This window comes from Enhydra lutris, unplaced genomic scaffold (genome assembly GCF_002288905.1).
Source record: "Enhydra lutris kenyoni isolate GAN:26980312 unplaced genomic scaffold, ASM228890v2 scaffoldscaffold9, whole genome shotgun sequence".
NCBI lineage: Eukaryota > Metazoa > Chordata > Mammalia > Carnivora > Mustelidae > Enhydra > Enhydra lutris.
This window is the reverse complement of record NW_019154093.1, coordinates 41,486,941-41,510,559: the sequence shown is the minus strand read 5'-3', so window position 1 is coordinate 41,510,559 and position 23,619 is coordinate 41,486,941. Positions and strand designations below refer to the sequence as shown.

Here is a 23,619-nt window from a genome sequence, read left to right as displayed (position 1 = left end):
GTTTTTTTTTTTTTTTTTGGTAGGAACATTTTTTAAAAAGCTAGCTGTCTTTTGCATGGAAGGTATTTCAGAATTTCATGTTGTTTGCTTAATAGTTACAATTTGTTAAATATCTCATTTCATAGACAAGAGGCAAAAAAGAATTATTAGTTTTACAGTGAGAGTTAAATGGCTTTTGCTCTATTAAGAATTTAATCAAGGGTTTCTGAGAACACCTATGTGTATACTCAATTTTCAGTCATAATTCTGATATCCTGCTCTGGTCTTTCAGACTAAATGTGCAAAGAGAATCTGCTTTAATACCTCATATTTTGCATTGTTTGACTTCTCTTTAGATCAATAGCCAAGTAAGTGTTATTTCTAAGCCTGCAATTCAAATAGACAATTCTAAATTTTTTTCCTCTGAAAATTAAAAAAGAATTGCTATAGAAAAGGAGAATTTTTTTGAAAAGGAAAATGTTAAATAGAAATGTATAAACTATTTTCTTCTATGACTTAGTAATTTAAGTTAAGGGCTTATTCCATAGCAGTGCCAAATAAGTTTGGAATATATACATTATTTTAACTCTAGGCATTTTCTTATGGTAAGCTTGGATAAGAGATACAGAATTCAAACTATCTCGTGTCACATTTTTCTTTTTCTGTGTGAACTGTGATTTGACAGTTTGTTTGCATTACTTTATGCCAGTGCCCTTCATATCCAAAGGTGATACCTTTTACATTATTGCTTGCTTTGTATGTCTAGATAGATGACTTTCAGCCCTTTGGATTATATTTATTGTCAATTCCCTAATTCACAAATATGAATATCATTTTAGTGCCTATTACTGAAAAGTTTTTACTGTATGTTGAGCAACTCCACATCATACAGAAGGTGCTTATGTATCAGATCACCAGTTTATCTCCGGATTTGAACTTGTATATGTATGGCTATTGCGATTATCTTTCTTGCCTTATGATAATGCCAGAGTAGCAGAATAATGTAACTGATAGAAAGCTGTTACACATGTAGACCTTAACACTTGTTGGTTTAAAAAGTTCACTTTTTAAGCTCCTAGCTTAATATAGTCACTGTTTTGGCTCTTAATGCTATCAGCAGGATCTAATAAAGACATTTGGTTTCATTTTCAGGTAAGAGACAAGAAAAGCAAAACAAAAAGGCTATAAAACAGTAAGCAGATGAAAGGTGTCAGAGTAAAGGAAAAGGAAGGAAATAAAATAAGTTAATGTGACAAAAGAAGTACTATTAGATGTTTTAAAATGCTTTTCCTTCTGCTATACCTAATTCTTATTGTGGGACTCTTTTTTTGTTTTGTTTTAATTGAAGTATGGTTGACATACAATGTTACATTAGTTTAAATGAGACTCTTGAATTCCTTGTAAGACACAAACTGTCTTTGAAAAAAAGTAATATATTTAGAAGTACAATATGTATTTTTAAAATTCATTTTGAAGGTTCTCTGGGTGGCACAGTCGGTTAAGATCCTTGTTTTCAGCTCAGATCCTGATCTCAACCTCATGAGATCCACCACTTGTCAGGCTCCATTCTCAGCATGAAGTCAGCTTAGATTCTCACTTCCTATCCTCTGTTGCTTACCCCCATGTGTACTCTCTCTCTCTCAAATAAATAAATAAGTCTTTAATAAATAAAATTTGTTTTTAGTATAAATATTAATATTCCACAAATAGTTGAATTTTTAAAATTGAATACCAAAAATACAAAACACCATGCTAGCTGTAGTAGAGGACAGATACTAGAAAATATAAGATATGTTCCCTATTCTCCAAAAACGGAGATTTACCCAAGATGTTAAAATAGGCAGTTATAGCATAAACAGATTCCTCTATAAACTCTATGAATGTGTTTTATCCCACTGCCGTAAGACAGTGCTTCCAAATGTTTTAAGTCATGGCAGAAATCTGTAATAATAATAATACTATTGTAAAGTGTACTAGGTTACAAAAAAGAGAGAGTTTGTAATCTGGGGAAAATATATAACTATATTCCATTTATATTATTATGGTGATAATAATAGGATATGAATTATTAAATAAGAAATTAAATATTGAATTTATATAAAGCTTTGAAATGATGTCTTTACAACTATTTGATGAACTTGAGCTTGATTTCCATGAATGCAAAATCTTTATATCAGATACAATGATTGTAAAATATGTTCACAAATCCTTTGCATACTTTCCTTAAAAAGTGGAGCCTAGTTCTCTCGTTGTGGGGTGGACTTACTGATTGATTTACATAAAATGAACAATATGGCAAAAGAAATGGTGTGTGTCTCACAAGATCATCATAAAAGATATGTGTCCTTCTCTGAGCTCTTTCTGACAGATTACTTGATCTGGGTGAAGTCCAAGAAGTTCTTTTGAAAGGCCCATAGAGCAAGGAACTGAGGCCTTCTGACAACAGGCGTTAAGGAGCATAGGCCTCTGAATAGTCACGTGAATGAGCCCTCTTGGAGTGAAGTCCTCCACATCCTCAGTGAAGCTTTGGACTACTGCATCTTTACTGTGGTTGACATCTTCACTGTGACATTATTGGGAAACTCTGAGCCACAACCACCAACGAGGCATCTCTTAAAAGTTTAACTCAAAGAAATTTTGAAGTAATGAATGTCTATTGTTTTAAAGCCCATATGTTTTAGAGTAATTTTTAAAAGTAGCAATAGGTAACTAATGCACCAAGTTTTAATGATAATTTTTTAAGCCTTCATAGTCTCCAATAACAAGTTACTCAGGTTGACTAACTGATAAAATATAAAATATTTTTTCAGGGATTTATTTATTTATTTTTAGAGAGTGGGAGAGTGGGGAAGGAGCAGAGGGAGAGAGAGAGAAAAAAAAAAAAAGTCCAGTATCCAGTAGACTCCCTGCTGAGTGCAGAGTTCATCTTAGAGCTAGGTCTCAGGACCCTGAGATCATAACCTGAGTTAGACGCTTAACTGACTGAGCCACCTGCAAGCCCCCAAAATATAACAATTTTTATAGTCATTCAGACAATTCCAATAGTTGACAGATTCTGTGTGTGAATTTTCCCCATTTCTTTCATTGATGAATGTAACGTGTATGTGTATGTGTGTGTGTGTGAAAATGTGAATGGACTCAATCTAATTGAATTTTCATATCATTCTTATTTTAAAATAATGATGAGACTCTTAAGATACAGAAGAGCATCCACTGTGCTGCTAGGCAGAATATCATTAAAAATGTATATCAACCAAAAATGGATTGAAGTATCTGATATATGTATACCAGGATTTGGGAGTTCCCACCCCAATTTGGGTGCACTTTGGGCTATGTGCCATGCTTTTTAAACACCTATTCCATGAGCCTCTTGTCAATGGTAAACAGCACCACACGCAGTAACTCACTAAGTGTGTTTTTCAAGTGATAGAATCCCTCCTGAGCCCCTCTCTTTTGCTATAACTGCAGAATAATGTCAGACCCTACTTGAACTCTGAAGTCTTCTAGTTGAAATTTATGCCAAAGGGAGCCTAGAGGCTGTAACAGCTCCACCCCCAACCAGAGTGATCAATGTCACTGAGCACTCCCATTATTCACTAACAGCGTACTGGTGTGCCACAGCATACCAGCCAAGGAATGGTGCTTACAAATTCAGAAGAGAGGGTACTCCTTTTTTTTTTTTTTTTTTATTAGCCTGCTCAGACCCCCATAACAAAATACCACACACTGAGTGGCTTAAACAGAAATTTATTTTTTCAGTTCTGGAGGCTGGAAGTCCAGGATCAAGATGCTAGCATGGCAACCATATTCTGTGTGTTCATATGACCTGTTTTTAGTGTGTGTGCTCATGGAGAGATGTAGAAAGTGAGAACTTTGGTGTCTCTTCTAAACAGGACACTAATCCTATTAGATCAGCAACATTTTATTATTTATTTTCTGTCCTTAGTCTTTTGTTCCTCTGCTTATTTTTTCCTGTCTTCTTTTTGTTTTTAAAGATTTTAATTATTTATTTGACACAATGAAAGAGATCACAAGTAGGCATAGAGGCAGGCAGAGAGAGAGAAGGGGTAGCAGGCTCCCTGCTGGGCTGGGCAGAGAGCCCAGTGGGGGGGGGTTAGATCCCAGGACCCTGAGACCATGAGCTGAACTGAAGGCAGAGGCTTAACCTTCTGAGCCACCCAGGCACCCCATCCTGTCTTCTTTTTGTTTATTCAACTATTTTTGTAATCTATTTTAATTTATCCTTAGGATTTTCGTTGAACCTCTTTGCATTATATGTTTATTTTCTGTAGGGATTTTAATATAAATCCTTAACTTTGCACAATCTATTTAATATTGTACCACTTCACATAAAATACAGAAAGGATGAGTTTAAATGGCTTATATGGTTGCATGATTTCTGTATTTTATATGAAGTGATATCCTTCATGATATAATTATCATTCATATTACATATTTTGGATTATATTGAGGGCATCACAAATGTTGTATACTCTGGATTCTATTTTAAGGGTATGAATGTTTTTAACAGGTCATTATCTGTTTTTATTTATTCTCTGGAGTCCCAGATATTTGTTCTTTGTTTTGTTGTCTTCTTTTGTTTTTTTTCCCAGGTGTTAGCCATATGCTAAGATCTTACTCCAACATATTGGCTATTTCTATAAGCCTCAGTTTCTTTATCTGAAAAATGGGGATAAAAATAGTACAGTACTTACTTCATAAGGTTGTTGAGGAAACTAAATGAGATCATTTATATAAAAGATGTGGAACAATGTGATGATACAGCTAATACACACCGAGTGTTTGCTATATAGCAATACACTCGGTGTGTATTAGCTGTATCATTATGATTAGTGATTAATACCATCTACCTTACAGGTTTATCAATATTAAAATAAATGATAAATGTATATGTAAAAGTAACCTTAGAGGCTACCACATGATTAAGAGTTCAATAAATGACAGTATTTATGTTATTCAAGATGAATGATCTTTTTATAGATGGTGATGCAAATAAGGCCTTTCAAATAAGTGGGAATAGCCTGAGCCAAAGATAAGAAATAGAAGTGTCTAAGTCCTGTTCAGAAGTTATGATGTTATATTTGAAGTGTAGGGTTCTTAAAGGGAATAACAATAGATGTGGGGAATACAGAAAGTGAGGGTGCAAAAGATGAGAGGAAAGTATCAATTAAAAATCAACAGTCCACCTCCCAAACTGAAGAGTATCCCTGATTTGGCCTAGCTGTCTGTAGAAAAAATATTCATTAATTCAATAAATATTCACATATTTATTGAAAGCCTTTTATACACCAGACATTCTTCTAAGTGCTTAGTATAAAGTAGTGAACAAAACAGACATGGTCTCAACTTTCATTGAACCTTGAGGATCTGGTAACCTATGTTTTAACAAAATCATTTACTATGTATCTGTCAAGTCCTGGCCATTGTACTAAGATATTAATGTAATTTAAAACAATGCAGACAGCACAGTATTACTCTCCTACTTGTTGTCTGTTATTGGGCAATGTCCCTATAGCTAAGGTGACCCAATGATTTACCTTCCAACGTGTGTCATTTCTGAAAGCGAAAGCAGTTGCTGTTCATAAACTTCACCAGGACAGCAGGCAAAGACAGGGACTTTCCATGGCAAATTAAGTGTATACATATGCCAAGTCTCTTTTACATGTAGTGATTTCTTTAGAGGCTTACATAGCAAAAGGCTATAGCCACAGATTTTTTTTCTCCTTAATGTTTGGCTTACCTATCATGTACATATTAAATCAATTTTCCCAAGGTTTCATCCTTACTTCTCTTGTAGCTCTTGAATATGCTTACAGTTTTATCTATAAAACCTCTGCAATTGCTCCAAATATTTATCTCCTGATTTGTCCTCTCTTGCAGCATTTAGATTCAGCTCATTTATCCACCTGCTTGCTGGACATCTGTAGCAACTAACTGCTGATAATAGCTGCTGACTATATATTTTATAAAACCAAATTTCACATATATCTTTTTTTCACATCTGTATCTTTATGATCCCCCCCATCCTGGGAATACCTTGTTTCCTGTTCTCTTGCCCACACCTTTTGCAAATTCATTGAATTTTTCCATATACCCCAAACATGGACTTATAGTAATATAAATATAAAACAAAGATTCTCTTTAAAAATAAATCTAGCTGTTACCTTCTCCAGAACAGTTTTGCTGACAACCAGCTCACTAACCCAGATAGGGTAAAGTATCTTTCTTCTATGGTTGCAATGCTTCCTGCATACATGTACTTTTACCTTACTGTTAGCTACAGTATTTTGAAGACACATGCTTTACCCATTTGTCTCCTCTACTAGGCTTTAAGGTTGGTGGTTTTTTTTTTTGTTTGTTTGTTTGTTTTTTTCAGACTATATGATTCTTAAGCCAGCACTGTTTTCACTTTTTGAAAACTCTAGCTAATAGTAGGTGGGAACGACATTTATCTAAGTCAATTCGGACTTTTCACTTGCAAAATTGTAATAGAGGAAACAACTTCTTTTTATCATTTATAGTTCTAGCACTCTAAATAGTGCCTGAGAATTAACCCACAAATCATTTATGTCTTGGCTAAGCATTATAGATGTGGTTAGAAGTAGTTTGATAAGTACAACAGTGTAAAATCATGTAAGTTTTTGTAGGCTATGGCAAATAAATGACTTTTATCATGGGGTCATATGTAAGCCACAAGCCTTTAAAGACAAAGTTTTAAGAGATGACTCTGACTTGATCACTATGAGGGTAATGAAGTATGTTGTCCGTTGGGAAATACGGAGAGTACTCAAGCCACTGCAGTTGGTCAAACTAAGAACTGATAGAAACCTGAAGGAAGCTAATGAAGGGAAAAGGAGGAAAAAAATTTGTTAATTTTAGTTATATTTCTGAGGTTAAATCTATATATTAATTGATAAAATTGATGTGGGAAGAATAAACTAGCAGGTGGCATTTGCTGAGATAGGGCTGATTTTAGTGGGATTTGGTTTCTGGTAGCAAAAAATTGAATGTACCAACTTTGAAAATGTCTTAAAGTACCTTTAAGACTTCCAAGTGGAGGTGATAAATATGAGAGTTACCAGTGCACAGACTGATACAAGCTGCAAGTATGATTCATTTAAGAAGAGAGTTGTAGATGGGAAGGAGACCTAATATCAAGTCCTCAAGAACTCCAGAGATTTGCTGGACAAAGAAGAATCTGCAAATCAAGAGCAATCAGAAAGCTAGAGAAAAATCAGGGGAGCTTCAGAGAATCTAGAAGAAGAAAAAAGAATTCGTTAAGATATGAGGAGAGCTTCAGCAATTCTGCAAATCAGAATTTGAAAGAAAAAAAAGATTTCAAGAAGGAGAAACAACTGTGCTAAGCACTACTGAGAGTTACGAAAAATTAGAACAGAAAAAAAGGTATTTTTTGTGTTTATCACCATGAAAGCCTTTGGTAGAAAGAGTTTCAAAATTGGATGGGAATAGTAGAGGTAAGATCCATATCTAAATAAGCTGAAAAAATATAAAAGGTGATGAAAAGGAGACAACTCTTTCAATAGTTTTTATTCTAAAATTGAACAGGAAAAGTGAATGCTAGCTAGAGGGCAATGAGGATGAAGAGAATGTCCTAGTGCTTGCCTTGGTGGTTTGATGGGAATGATCCAGTAGAGAGGCAATGATAAAGGAGGACATGGGATGTCTGGGTGGCTCAGTTGGTTACGCTGCAACCTTTGGCTCAGGTCATGATTCCAGGGTCCTGGAATTTAGTCCCATATCAGGCTCCTTGCTCAGTGGGGAGCCTGTTTCTCCTTCTGCCTATGGATTCCCTGCTTGTGCGTTCTCACTCTCAAATAAATAAATAAATCTTTTTAAAAAAAGAAGGAGAACATTAAGATAATTGGAGAAGGGAAAGTAAAGGCTGGTGGGGCCAAAGTACATGTGAAAACTTTGACTGCTGCTGAAGGAAAGGGTGTTTTTTTTAATTGTATCAGGGTAGAAGATGAAAGTGCATTAACATGCAGATAGGTTTATAAATTTGGTTATAAAAAGATGAGAACACTTCCATCAGTTGGCTTCTATTTTTGCAATAGCTAGTGAGATTAATTATAAAGTCTTGAAACAAAATAAGCATACAAAGAAGGCTTCCTATATATTCTATACTTCAATATACATTGGATGTTGAAAGGAGTAATAAAAGTGCTTTGCTGTATTTTCCCCACTTGTTATTAGATTATCCGGCTATTTGAACTATACTATTAATGAAATTAAGGATATAAGATAAGCTCCAAATTTTCCAGATAAAATATAATGAAAAAGTAATAATAACTAACATGTGGCTCTTACTCATTATAAGGCATTGTTCTAATACATAAATATCAAGTTTCATCAGGCATTTTACATTTCATTAAGTCATTTAATCCTGTATGAACCCTATAAATTGGATATTATTATATCCATCTTACAGTGAGTATACTGAAGCACAGAGAATTAAATAACTTGCCTAGGCCACGTAAGTGGTAAAAATAGGATTCAAATCCAGCCCACCTGTCTCTAAATTTTAGACTTCTACCACTATAAAAGACAAATTACTCTTGAGCAACAAGATTATTTCATCTGTTCATTCATCCAACACATGTACTTTTTGGCATCTACTATTTAGTTTACTCCATACCCCACCCCTGCAGAAAAGACCCTCCTCTCTGCAAAATACTAGGCTAACGGCTAGGAATGGAGGATGAAAGAAAAGATGAATCCTACTCCTATGGAGCTTATATCTAGCTTGATACTATATCTAAAAATTTCTACATAGAGCTTTAATATAAATGGATTGTGATAAGGTTTTTTGTTTTTAAAGATTTTATTTATTTGCGAGAGAGTCAGAGATCACAGGTGGTGGCAGGAAGGTAGAGGGAGAAGCAGACTCCCCACTGAAAAGGGAGCCCATGGGGTTTGATCCCAGGACCCTGAGATCATGACCTAAGCCAAAGGCAGATGCTTAACTGACAGAGGCACCCAGGCATCCCAGATTGTGATAAATTCTATGAGGAGAGGATTGATATCACAGTTAATAAAATATATCAATTCTTTATGTAAAGAATAAGACTAAGAATGTGAAGAGGCCTTAAATAATGGATAGAATTTAAGTACATATGCAGATAGGGAAAACAACATACTGGACAAAGCATAGAATAATATAAGCAAAGTGCCAAAGATGGGAAGATGTTGTGTATGTATAGGGGAAAAAATGAAGCTCTTTCCCTATGATGAAGGATCCTAGGATTAAAAGTGAACTATCCTTCATTCTGTAAGTGGAGAACCATGAAGGTTTTGTTTCCCTTTGGGTGGATGGCATGATATGATTAGAATCCTGTTTTAGGAAGATGTATTTTATAGCACTGAGCAATGTCTGGAGGCAGAATGAAATTGGAGACTTTTTTTTTTTTTTTTTTAACAGAGACAGCTTGTGGGTGCATGCTAACAGGAGGGCGGGGAGGGGCAGAGGGAGAGAGAATCTCCAGCAGACTTCATGCCCACTGTGCAGCGCTTGTGGGGCTTGATCTCACGACCCTAAGATCATGACCTGAACTGAAATAAAAAGTCTGACATTTAACTGACTGAGATACCCGGGAACCCTGAAACTAGGAAACTTTGGAAAACTGTTAATGGGATTATGTTCAATCAGCCAATGAGAGACATCTCAATCATCATCTACAAAGTAAATGTAGTTAGTAGATGCTAGTTAGTATATATGTAGTTACTATAAAGTATGGCTTCAATTTTCAAAGAACTTTCAGTCTCATGATTCACTGCATTAAGCTATTAAAGAGCAAATTGATGTATGTTGGTAACTGTGATACTGTGATTTATAACAAGAAAAATATATTTGGTCTTTGTCTTTGGTTCTAGCATAGAACTCCTAAAATGCTTGGAATTTTCTAAGTGATGAGAGAAGAGCAACACAAATGTCTTGTTATGTTAGCTGATTTTTGGCTCACACCTAAGACTGGTTGCCAGGGGAACCTGCCCCATGGTTAGAGCGTTGGAAAGTTTGGTCCCACCCTCAACCTCTGGAAAGTGGTGAAGAGATGGAGATTGAATTTGATTCTAATTGTCAATGGTATACTCAATCATGCCTATGTAATGAAGCCTCCATAAAAAAAACAGAAGGACTGGGTTCTAAGAACTTGTATGTTGGTGAGCACGTGGAGATTTGGGCAGAGTGGTGTGCTTGGAGAGACAGCATGGAAGTTTTGTTCCCTTTCCCTGTACCTTGCCTTATGCATCTCTTCTGTCTGGTAGCTCGTGAGTTATATCCTTCTATAAAAAACTGGTAATCTAGTAAGTAAAATGTAAAATGCTTCTCTGAGTTCTGTGAGCCACTCTAGCAAATTGAACCCAGGTGGGAGTTAGTGGAACCTCTAATCTATAGCCAGTTTGTCAGAGCTCAGGTGATAACTTGGACTTGTGATTGGCATCTGAAGGGGGTAGGGACAATTTTGTAGGACTGAAACTTTAACCTATGGGAGGTGACCCTATCTCCAGGTAGACAGTGTCAGAATTAATTTGAATTGCAGGACACTGGGCTGGTGTTGGAGCATTGCTTGGTGGTATGGGGAAAAAAATCCCAATCCCCCATATGAATTGAAATCGATGACCAGAATCTTCAGTAACTTATTAAAGTTGTGTTTTCTATCCCTGATCTTTTTATTCTTGGCCAGTTTTCTCATGCCAAGATTTACACATAAAATCAAATAACGCAAAAGAATACTTTTTCTAGGTGCTTCCCCAGACCATATTCTATTTACTCTAGAACTCTAGAACTGAAATTCTGTATTTTGTTCCTCTGTGTCTAGTGCCTTGCTTTGGACCCAAACTTTTAATAGCCTTTTCAAGACACTTTGACTTTGTATCCTGGTATATTACCTTTTATACTTGCTAGACTTGATTTTCTACTTCGCTTTAGACTGCTCCCTTTTCTAATGTTAATATTCCTATGGCCCCTAATAAAAACATTACCTCAGAAATACAGAAGGAAACTTGTATCTCAAGAAGAAATTGAATTTATCCAACATGGAGGTCCGGAATAATCATGGACAGTGTGGCTGCTATTTGTCATCAGACAAAAAAGTAGTCTTTACAATAAAGACTGTCCAAAAATCCAAAATGGCACATGAGAAATTATATAGCAAACAACTTGAATACTCTGCAAAAAGAAAAAAAAATGAAATATAGAAAATTTAGATGGACAGTTGTATCTTCTAATATATGTATCTTGGTCAGCTTCTGCAAAAGCTTACCTAATTGTTTATATGCTTATTAAAGTATACATTTTTAAATGTTAAAAAAAAAATCATGTGAAAATCATGCCTATTTGCTTCGTCCCTGCTGCCACCTAGGTCCTACCCTTCTTTATGGTCACTTCAACTTCCATAAAATCTCTACCAGTGGATTTGCATTTGACAGATAAAGATTTTAAGATAATTTTCTATTAGAAAAAATAAAACTGTTGTAGACCATAGTTAGTAGAGATGTAATTTTGATAGAGGGAATTAGTTAAATATGGGAAACATCTTTTCCTAAGACTAATAAGCATAACTTTTGTTATTGTATTTGCCACTGATCCTATATTCATAACTAGGTTTGTCAGAAAATAAATATATGAACAATGATGTGATTCAAGTTATTATATTAGTTAGGTTGGCTATAATAACAAATAGACCCAGAAATATATATTGACTCAAACATAATTGCCATTTATTTCTGGCTTCTATAAGAGTCCAAGTTTGATTAATCCTAGGTGAATACATAGTTTTTCAAGGTGTGATTCAGGGAGCCAGGATCCTTCCACACTGTGCATTCACCATCTTCTAGGGCCTTATCCTTATCTCTGTCTAGTGAGTCAGAAGAAGAAAGAAAATATAGAGAAAACATATTTGTTTCCTTAGACCAGAAATGACACACATTACTTCTGTTCACACTTTACTAGAGAGGACTTAGTCTCATTACTATACATAATAGCAAAGGAGGTTGAGGGATTTGTGTGTCCAACAAGAGAAAAAACAATTATGATGGTAGCTATTCATTTCTACCAGTTAAGACAAATAAGGTAAAATGGATTACAAAGTCCTTTGCAAGTATGAGCTAATAATAACTAAGTGTAAAAATAATATGCACCATTAAGTACTAAGTGTAAGATAAGATACTGCTATTCAGTCATTGCCAGTTAAGTGATTGTGAGAGATAATGCAGAAAATACAGGAATCAGTGCATTTTTGTGTTAAATGGTTTCAATAGTGATTTCTCTCACCAAAATCACTATTAAAACACAAGTTTACAAAGAACATCAGTGGGAAAAATGCTCCTTAATAAAGTCAATAACATGTTGTTGTCAACTTTATTAATGTAGCTTTCAAAACAATAGGGGCAGAAAATAAACTGCTTAGCATTTGTGAAACGTATTATATTTGTCTTCCATATGATATAGGTCAGAAGGAGTCTGAAGATGAAAGTGAGAATGAAGAATTGGATGCCAGTTTTAGGATATCAGTGTTCAAACTACCCATACATACTTCAGATTCACTGAAGTATGCAGCATTATTGAAAGAAAACTATTATTTTCCTACATATGTCCAGCCGTTTCCTACTACTCATCAAAAACCAGCAATTAATAAAAAAGACATGCTGTTGAAGAGTAATGTAAGAAAAGAGTTTTTTACAGCACACAGAACTGGTATAAAACTCCAAACACTTCGGGATATTGATAAATATTACTCAGAGCAAAAGAAGCAGGAAAGCCATAAGAAAAGAATAGCAGCTATTACCATTGCACGAAGTGCCCAAGAAAGAGTTCGCTCAACTGTTCAAGAAAACCTAAATAAGAAAAAAAATGCTGCACAAAAACTAATTGCAAAAGATAACGAGACAATTCAGAATGGTTTACTACAACTTTGGCAGGACAGATTCAATTACCTCAAGAAAGTTAGAGAGAGGAGAGCTATGTTTCTAGCAGAAAAAAAACAAAAGACTGAAGACCGTTTATTAATTCAAAACATAAGTAATGAGCGTACTCTTTTATCCAAAGGAATTATTAAAATGGACAGATTGAGGAAGAATCAAGCTGTCTTACAAGAAAAATGTCTGATTGTTCAGCAAAGACTAGAAATGGAAAAATATCAAAAAAATTTATTAAAACAAATGAAGGAAATCAGGTAAGTACAGTTTTGATATTATAGAGGTTTTTAATTCAATTACATGTTAATATTGTATACTAAGTATTGGGACCTAATAAACAGTACTTTGTTTATAACATTCTCTTTGAAAAATAGAGACAACAAAAAAGGACAAAAATGTTCTTACATATTACCAAAGATAAGACAATAAAACAACTCCATCTCATCCTACCTCCACCCCCAACCAACAAAACCTGCTTCTTAATGAATGGTTGTTCTTTTAAATGACAATCATCATTAGCCTCTTGACCATTGCTAGAAACCAGTCTTTTACAACTCAGTCTCTCTCATTGCCAACATCTAATAGGTTTTCTTATTCATTTTACTTTTAAAAGGAGTCTCAAACTGATCCTTTTCAATCCCACTTCTCCCATTCTAATGCAGACTCAGAGTCATTCTAAGATTCACAATTTATCCTTCAAATTGAGAGTTCCATCTGCATTCTCAAGATATCCTTTCTTCAACCCAAATCTGTTCTCTAGCCAAGCTTCAACTGTCTTTTATTTTTTAAATATTTTATTTATTTATTTGAGAGAGACAGACAGAGCTTGCGGGGAGGGTGTTGGGAAGAAGGAGAGGGTGAAGCAGACTCCCTGCTAAGCAGAGAGCCTGACTAGGGGCTCGACCCCAGGACCAGGACCATAAGATCATGACCTGAGCCTAAGGCAGAGACTTAACTGACTGAGCCATCCAGGCACCTGCCCACAACTGTCTTTTAAAATTAAGTTATGATCATGTTACCTCCTACTTAAGTATATTGATGCTTTGCCATTGTCCAACAGAATAAAATCTGAATAGCATTTCAGACATCTTACTTTGTTCCAATTTAACTAGACTGGTCTCACCAAATTTTCTGCTATAGCCTTTCCCTCTTCCCCTAACAGCACTATTTGCTCCATAAAGACTAAATTATTCCCAATTCCCTACCCAAATTTGTAGTTTCTTATTCCAGTGACCTTACTAGTTCTATCCCCTTTTTCTTAAAATATGAACTTCGAAAGAGTACTACAAGCCCATAATGTTAGTGCTATCTACATATTATTATGCAAAACAAGCCTCTATTATTATTGTGCAAATTAGAAAGATTTGGAGTGTTCAAATTGGTGAGGGGTTAGTGCCTGTATGAGAAGGACAAGGCACGTATTTCTCCAGGGAAACACATCACTAGTGGCTGATGCTTGGCTGAGTGTGACTGTATTTCTGTTTGTCCCCTATTTGCCCCTGTCATGCAGTGTATGAACTGTATAACCACTGACAAAATTCATCCTTTTATTATTCATCCTTTAGTAACCAACTGAAATGATACCTGTACTTTTTACCTTTCCACAACTGTTCTTCCGGTCTGAATTAATTCCTTTCATTTGGTGGTTCTCCTATAGTACTTGATTTAGAGCGCAGTTGTAGCAGTTACCACGAGATGGCCTTTATCAGTTTAGCTTGTAAAGACCTTTATAAAATAATTTGGTCTATCTTTTCATTTCTAGTACAGTAGTTTCCTAACTAGTTTGTAAACTAGTACAGTAGTTTCCAAAATCTATTCAGTAATTATTTATTGAGAAAAATAGGATAAAAAAAGGTTTTTGAATTAGTAATGGTTGCATGTAAGTCCATTTAAGTCATATGCTAGATCCCTGGGGCAAGCGAATAATATGTATATATATGTGTGTGTGTGTGTGTGTGTGTGTGTGTGTCTATATATCTATATATGTATCTATATCTATATCTATAATACATGTATAATGTATGCATATATATGTATGTATACATATGTATATTAGTGTGCTTAATACTTCAGCCATTGGAATGGGAAATAATGTGTATTTTTTCAGAATGTGTAGTGAAGATATATAACCAGAATTATTAAATATATACTAAAAATATAATTAACCAAATTTTGAAAATAGCTTCACTAGTTATTAGAATAGGTATCTATCTTAAAATAAGTGCTTATTTCATGATAATAAATTTTTCCTACACTTTTTTTTTTTTTCTACCTCTCTGTGATCATTGGCATTTCTACTAGGGAACACCTTCCATTCAAATCATTCAAATGGTAATTCATTTTCAGCTATTGAAGATGTCAAAGTGATATGGGGACATAAAGATTATTTGACACCAATAAACTGAAAATCTAGGTGGGAGATAAGTCACCAGGCAATAAGACTACCAGAGTTAAATAATAATACAAACATAATATAAGAACTTCAAGACAAAATTAAAATTTCTAGTTAAATGGTAGGTAATAAATAGATGAGAGTAATCTAGGACACCTTCAAAGAGAAAGCATAACTAAATATCAAAGCGTTAATTCATTTCAATTCTTCCCAACACCCCCATATAAAAATTAATAACATATTCTTGATCCTCTAAGAACTCACCGTTCAGTGGCAGATATAAGCATATACTTGAATCATTACAAAAAATAGAAGTAGGAAATTACAGTTGTCAATTTGAATTTGGAAAAGCAAAGTGCTGGGGGAAATCATAATTGGCAAAGTGGATGAGCAAAATTGAAGAGTTCAGAATAGGTAACATAGGGGGAAGAGGAAGGGGGTAGTGAATATTGCTCTACTCATAGCAGAGATTTTTGAAGAGGGATGATTGAAAGTGCAGTTGCTTAAGAAACATTAAATTAGCTTAGAAAGGGACTGTAATTTCAGTGGACAGTCACATGGTAAAGACCATTAGGAATCCTACTTAAAAAAATAAAACTTATTTTAAACATACATTTTACCACAGAAACTTCATTTCAAGAAATGTCTCAGAATGCTAATCCTCAGAATACACGTGGGAAAAAGCTCTCAAACAAATTCAAAAATTTTTAAAAATTGTTTCATGATGATTTTTAAATTTTAAACTAAACTTAGTGCAAAGGCTCTGAAAATTAATATTGACTCAAAATATATTAAGCTATATTTAATAAATTTAAACTGTATTAGTTGTCAAAGGATTTTTTTATGGAGAGTATAATTGATATATACCATTATATTAGTTTCAAGTGTACAACATAATGTTTTAATAGTTCTGTATATGGTAAAATGATTACAATAAGCCTATCTGTTACCACATATAATTATAATTGTTTTCCTTGTGATGAGGACTTTTAAGATTTAGTCTCTCAACAAATTTTAAATACACAATACAGTGTTATTAACTATAGTCACCATGCTATATATTACATCCCATGACTTATTTTATAACTGGAACTTTGTGTCTTTTGACCTCCTTACCCATTTTACCTACTCCTTATTCCCCACCTCAGGCAAGCACCAATCTGTTCTCTGTTATCTGTAAGTTCAGTTTGTTTAGATTCCATACATAGGTGGGATCATATAATATTTGTCTTTCTGTCTAACTTATTTCACTTAATATAGTGCCTTCAGGGTCCATCCATGTTATTGCAAATAGCACAATTTCCCTCTTTTTATGTATAAATGATATTCCATTGTATATATACTAAAACTTCTTTACAAAGGATATTTTTTAGAGCATAAACTGTAACTTACACTATAAAATGAACACATCAAAGATTTTATTTAACTAATTAAGGAACCAATAAGATATTTTAGCCAGTTCAAATGACAATTCTAGGAGCATGTATATATAAAGGCAATCAGGAATGCCAAAATAAATTTAGTCATTATCCACCAGTGATAATTATAACTCCACTGGACTAAATTTGTTTATACTTTTATAGGCAAGAATCATTTGTATTACTCATAGCTTTCTTAAACTTATATAGGGTTGTAGAATAGATCAATGAGATTGAAAGACACAGATAACTCTGAAGGGTACACTAGAAAGGATCCCAGTAATCATTTTTTACTCTTTCAAAGTCTTTTACACAATTTTGCCTGATATTAGATTGGAGCTTTTCAAGTCACAGTTTTATCCTGGTGACATTTTTAACTATCCAAACAGTGTAAATACATATGCCTAAGGCTTGCCTAGAAATACTTAGTGATCCATATTGCTGCTTATTTCATCCTCATTTTTAAAAGCTGATTGATGAAGTATAGTTTACATATAGTATTACATTAATTTCAGGTACAACATAATGATTTGACAATGCTATGCGTTACTGAGTGCTCACCACCGTAAGTGTAGTTACCGTCTGTCACCATAGAACATTATTACAATAGTATTGCTTATATTCCTGATGCTATACTTTTCATCTCTGTATGCCCGAGGGGAAGTGGGTAGGGCGATGGGTGAAATAGGTGAAGTGGATTAAAAGGTACACCTTTGAATTATAAAATAAATAAATCATTTATAATTTTAAATGCTATCATTAAAAAGTAGTTTGTACTAGAAAAGAGCATAACGTAATAAGAAAGCATTAGCCTTTTCCTAGTTAAAAACAATTTTAAACTATTTACTGAAATTCTTTATATAATATCTTTTTAAGTATGAAAATATTTTATATATTTCTCCTCCAAAATTTTAAAAACATCTTCCTTAATGTATACTCTGTGTGTGTGTGTGTGTGTGTGTGTGTGTGTGTGTATGTATGTATGGTTTTTGGAAATAATTTTTCTATAATTTAGTATATATTTTGGAAAAGAAAATGAAAGCTAGTCTAGTATATCAAAATACAAATCTAGTGCAAATCAATGTTAGAGAAATTCAATCAGCTTAGTTTTATCACAGCAAATTGAATGCCTGGCCATCATTAATTTGTAGAGGATACAGAGTCAAATGAGTTTCCTAATGTATCTTAACTGAATTATCTTCTCTTGCAAGCTGTTGCAAAGATATTATCCATCTCCTTGAAAACACACAGGAATAAGGCAATATTCTGGCTATGTAGGTAACATATCCTAAAAGACATTACTGAGTTTTTTTATAAATGTTTTCAAGTAAAGATTTTGTATCAACATGCAGAAGAGAGCAGTGAGTCAAAAAAGTAAAGTCTGGCCAGAGACCTCAGCAATTTTTCTGTTTTTTTTCCTCCTGGTTGATTCTTCATTAATGTATCAAACACTTGACCTAAAAGCATTCTGATGAATCTCAATAGCTAGGGAAGTCATTACTGAGAATTTAGTTCCTGATCCTGCTGTGGAATGAGGAAGTATGAAAAAAGAAAGAGGAACCATAAAGCTCTAGTTTAGAAAGTTGATAAACTATCTGCAAGGGTATTTAAGAATGAATAAAAAAAGAGACTTTGAAATGAGAAAAATTATATATCTTAGGTAAAAGCTGGTCATGAAATTTCCAAAATATTCTTATTCATACTCTGATGAAAGTTCTCAGGGCAGAACAGCAGGGTGTCCACTTTGCAATAAAGTATCAATTAGCATGGAAAATCTGGCACATAAGGCACTTTATCTAATTACATCATCTTCTGCTTGTCCTTAGTTTGGTCATCAGCTTACCTCCTAGACTACTCTCTTTATTCACTGTGGTGTTTATATCCTAATTTATAAAGCTTTTCTCCATCCAATTTCAGCTGTAATCACAGTGAACTTCCAAATTCATAAGAACAGCCCTCCCAATTGCCCAATACTTTTGGATCTCAACAACCTTTAAACTCATTTTCATAGACACATAAAGGCTTCTTCATCACTTGGAACTGCCCTACCTCGTAAATCTTAAATCCTTGTATACTTATTTATGAATAAAATATTTTATCTTTTCAATTCTTGTCTTCTTTTATTTCACCACATGAATTATTCAAATATATTATGACTCTTGAGCCTCAAATAAACTTCCTTAAATGTTTCTTTTCTTTTCATTTCTCCTATGTCCTCCAGGGTTCTTCATATCAGTTATTCTTTTCTCCATTTCATTCAGTGTCTCTGAAGTTCTTTCCTTTCATTGCCTCCACAATGCTAACCACCCCAGCTCCTACCTTGGAATAATTCAACTATCTCTATGCCTTGCGTTCAGGTTAAAATGACTAAAAGAAATCACTAGCTTGTAAGTTTACACTAATATTAATTGTATGACCTCTAACTTTAGCTTCTCCCTCAGTTGGTTACTCTTTTTCCTCTTACCCGTAACAGTACATACATGGCAACAAGAACTCTGAACATGTAATTAAGGGTACTAATTCATGGATCTTAAAATAGAGACATTATCTTGGATTATCCAGGCAGGCCCAATGCATCATCACATGAGCCTATACATGTAGTAATAGAAAAGAAAGGCAGAGAAATTCAAAGTAGGAGGATTTTATATGACATGGCTGCCTTGAAGATGAAAGAGACTATGTGGAGAGAATGAGAAGGAGATGAATTCTGACAACAACCAAGAATCTGGGAAACAGGACCTCACATCCTGGATGAGAATCACAGCCGTGAGGCCCCTGGGTGGCACAGTCATTTGAGTGACTGACTCATGGTTTTGGCTCAGGTCATGGTATCTGGGTCTTGATACTGAGCCTGCATCAGACTCCCAACTCTGTGAGGAGTCTGCTAAAGTTTCCCTCTGCGCACTCTCTCTCTAAAATGAATAAATAAATCTTAAAAAAAAAAAAAAGAAAGAAAAGAAAGAAAGAAAGAACCACAGCACCGGCTGATATCTTGATTTCAGCCTTGTGAGAACAAAAGCAATAAACCCAGCTAGCTAATCCATGCTGTGCCTGGACTTTTGACCCATGAAAACTGTGAAATAATAAAGTGGTTGTTCTTACAAGCCAATACCTTTACATTAAATGTGTTACACAGCAATAAGAAAATACAAACTCTAACTTTGTTCTTCCTTTCCCAAGATTGCTTTGGTTAATACCAGACCTTTGCATTGACATAGAACTGAAATTTTAATAAATCCAAAATACCTAAGTTTAATATTTATTCATCTTAATCTTATATCTTAATATAATCTTAATCTAAATTTGATCTTCTATAAATGTAAAACAAATTTAAAAGTTAATTTCTACCAAAAAGACTCTTAGCATATTCATTGGGTTTGCATTGCATATATAGATAAATTTGGGGATAATTAACATCTAGATAATATTGTCTCCCAGTCCTTGAAATGGTGGAACTTTCCATTAATTTAGATCTTCTTTAATTTTCAAAAATAGTTTATTATCTTGACTCACAAGTCTTGTATATGTTTTGTTAAACTTATACCTAAGTATTTGTTTTTATTTTTTTGATGCTATTGTAAATGGAATTGTTTCTCAGTTTTGTTTTCCAATTATCTGACCCTGGCATATATAAATATAATAGATTGTTATTTCTCACTCTTCAGTACTTTTTAATAGTTTAGTTTTTTGTTTTCATTGTGTTCTTTTGTTTGTTTGTTTTTTACATTTAGTCCAGAGTTTATAATTGTTATCTGTATGATGATTATTTTAATACATTTCTTAGACTTACTTAATACTATTAATTACATCTGCAAAGTCCCTTTGGCCATGACTTCTACTCTGCTACATGTCTAGATATAGCTATTCTCTAGAGATCCAGATTCAAAATAGTTAAAGCTAATTTTCATTGAGTGATTATTAAATGTCAGGCATTCTAAAGGCTTTAAATGTATTAGCTATTTAGTTCTTACTAAATCCTTTGAGTTAGAATATCTCTTCTTAAAGATAAAGAAAATGATTCAGACAGAGTTTGAAATAATGTGTCCCACATCCCACAGTAAGTTGCAGACCTGCATCTCAACCCCAAGCAGAATGGCTTTACTACATTTTCTCTTATCCATTAACCATTGCTTCTCTCTGGTCAACTATGTGAGCATTACCACATGGACAGCCAGGCTCCTTAAACACAATATTACCAAAAGAGAATTCTGATATTTCTTTTCATCTGGCTGCTCTTCCTATATTTCCTATCCTGATAAATACCATTATTATCCATCCAGTAAAAGGAATTATTAAATGTCAGGCACTGTTCTAAGGATTTTAAGTGTATTAACTCATTTAGTATTTTACTGAACCTCATGAGTTGGATTATCCCCTTTTTAAAAATGAAGAAAATGAGGTAAAGAGAACAGAAATAACTTGTCTAAAATCACATAGTAAGTTGCAGACTTTCCAAATTTGGCCTTTCTTCTACTCCCTAAGTCCAGATTTCCGAGTATATGTAAATATAAATCGAGAGTTCTATGATCTGCTGTAAGTCTGTTTCTTCAGAGTTATCTGTTCCACTGTCTCAGAAATTAGAGTGTTGTCACTTCTTAGAGCATGCCAAGCTATGCTATTATCTTTGCCTTTATTTTAGTTGTTCGTGCTATTTAAACAAACATACATGAGTGAAATGTTTTTCCCTTATACTTTCTGCCTGAAAAATACACATCTTTCAAGACTAAGTTCAAGGATTATTTCAAATCTGGTCTTTTTTTGTCTTTCCATACCCCCTTCTTCAGATAATATTTACTAATTTTTTTATTATGCCTTCCTTGTATTGTTACATAGTGCTTTAATTATGCCACTAAAATATTATTTATGTATTCATTATTTCTCTACTTTCTATAAACCTCTCATAGTTATGTCGTATTTATCTTTATGGTTCCAGCATCTAGGGGCATTATAATACATACTTATTGTATGAATGAGGATGAATGAGTGAAGTCCTGTAAGGACTAGGACATTTTCTAGTTTTGACAGGGTAACCTCATTCACCTTTTCCCAACTTAGAGTCCATAATAGTCTGCTGGTGCTGCCATAACAAAATACCACAGACTGAGTGGCTTAAACAACATAAATTTATTTTCTTACAGTTTTGAAGTCTAGAAGCCCAAGATCAAGGTATGTCAAATTTGGTTTCTCAGGTTTGAGAACTTTTTTCCCTGGCTGCCTTCTCATTATGTTGTAATATGATGTTTGTTCTATGTGTTCATATCCTTAGTGTCTCTTCATCTTTTTAATAAGGGCACCACTCATATCATCTGCATGATAACATTTAAAATTAATTACCTCTTAAAGACCCTATCTCCAAATACAGTAACATTCGAAGGTACTGGAGTTTAGGACTTCAATATGAATTTTGAGGTTGGAAGTGGGAACACAGTTCAGTCCATAACAGCATCCTAGAAAAAACTTGGATATAGTGAGGCTTAAAATAAATGTTCTGCAAATCTTTTTTTTTTTTTTTTTTTTTTTAAGATTTTATTTAGGGATGCCTGGGTGGTTCAGTTGGTTAAGTGTCTGCCTTCTGCTCAGGTCGTGATACCAGGGTCCTGGAATGGAGTCCCTAGTGTCTGGGCTCCTTGCTCAGAAGAGAGCCTCCTTCTCCCTTTGCCTGCCCCTCCCCCTGCATGTGCGGTCTCTCTGTCAAATAAATAAATACAGTCTTTAAAAAAATAAAAGATTTTACTTATTTGAGAGAGAGAGAACATGCACACACAAGCAGAGGGGAGGGACAGAGGGAAAGAGAAAAGCAGACTCTCCACTGAACAGGGATACTGATGAAGGGGTCAATCACAGGCCCCTGTGTTTAATGACCTAAGCCAAAGGCAGACACTTAACCAACTGAGCTAACCAGGAGCCCCCAAAATTCTGAAAATCTTAGCATAGCCTGGTTTAGATGCTTTGTTGGGAATCTAAACCAGGATTTATGAAAATTCTGTTACAACCAATAGAAATCTTAGAAATCTTAAAAATAATATAAATATTATTAAATTATAGGTATTTATTTATTACATAAATTATAGGTATTATTGTTCTAATAAAATTCTATGCAATAAGTGAAGTTCTAATTTTTTCCCACTTTTATGTCTGCTTTAAAAGCATCTACTTACCATTAATAATCTGAATAATTGTTACACTTTTTGTTTTTTAAAAGTATCTCATTCTATTACTTTACTTTTTTTCTTTTTAGGGCTCAAGAAACATATAAAAAACACTGTAAAGAAAAATTTGTTTTTGATATGATTGCCTTTCAAAAAGCTTGTGAAAGATTTGAAGATGCTCAAACAAAAGCTGCAATTATGAAAACGAATTTCATCTTCCAAGTTCCCAGAGGAGTGACAAAATGAACCAATGCCAGGTTACATCTGTGGTCCTTTTGAATTATGGCTAATATGTTTAATTGAAGGACTTTGAAATAATTCTATGAGAGAAGAAATACTCTATGTAACAAGATGGATTTGTATATAAATCTTCTAAAATATAAGCAATAATTAAACTGTTTCTCTTGTTGATCATAATTTAATTTGAATCAAGTTAACTTGACACCCCCCAAAAGGTTCCTTATATTTCCAGATGTCCAAGGAACATTTAAAACTTATTTAATTTATTGCAGGAAATAATGCAAAGGCATTAACTGTATTGCTTCATATTCCAAGGATAGTTACCCTAAAGCTATTTTCAGTTTCTCTGGCAATCTTAGCATAGTAATTTCTGCCCCAGCTGTTGACTTTTATTAAGACACTGTGTACCTTGATTAGTTTCATTATGTACTTTCATATATTTAATTATATTTCCCATTTATTTTGTTAAAACAATTTCTGAGTT

At 34.0% G+C, this 23,619-nt stretch overlaps 1 protein-coding gene across 1 annotated transcript in view; it reads left to right on the top strand.

The window, feature by feature from the left end:
• Window positions 1-23,277, top strand: part of LOC111143607 (leucine rich repeats and IQ motif containing 3) — a 169,511-nt gene extending 146,234 nt beyond the window's left edge. The window contains exons 7-8 of the mRNA XM_022497440.1: window positions 12,470-13,193; window positions 22,985-23,277. Coding sequence (XP_022353148.1) covers window positions 12,470-13,193; window positions 22,985-23,141 — 881 coding nt within the window. The 3' untranslated portion in view covers window positions 23,142-23,277. The remainder of the gene's footprint in view (window positions 1-12,469; window positions 13,194-22,984) is intronic.
• Window positions 23,278-23,619: the final 342 nt, after the last annotated feature.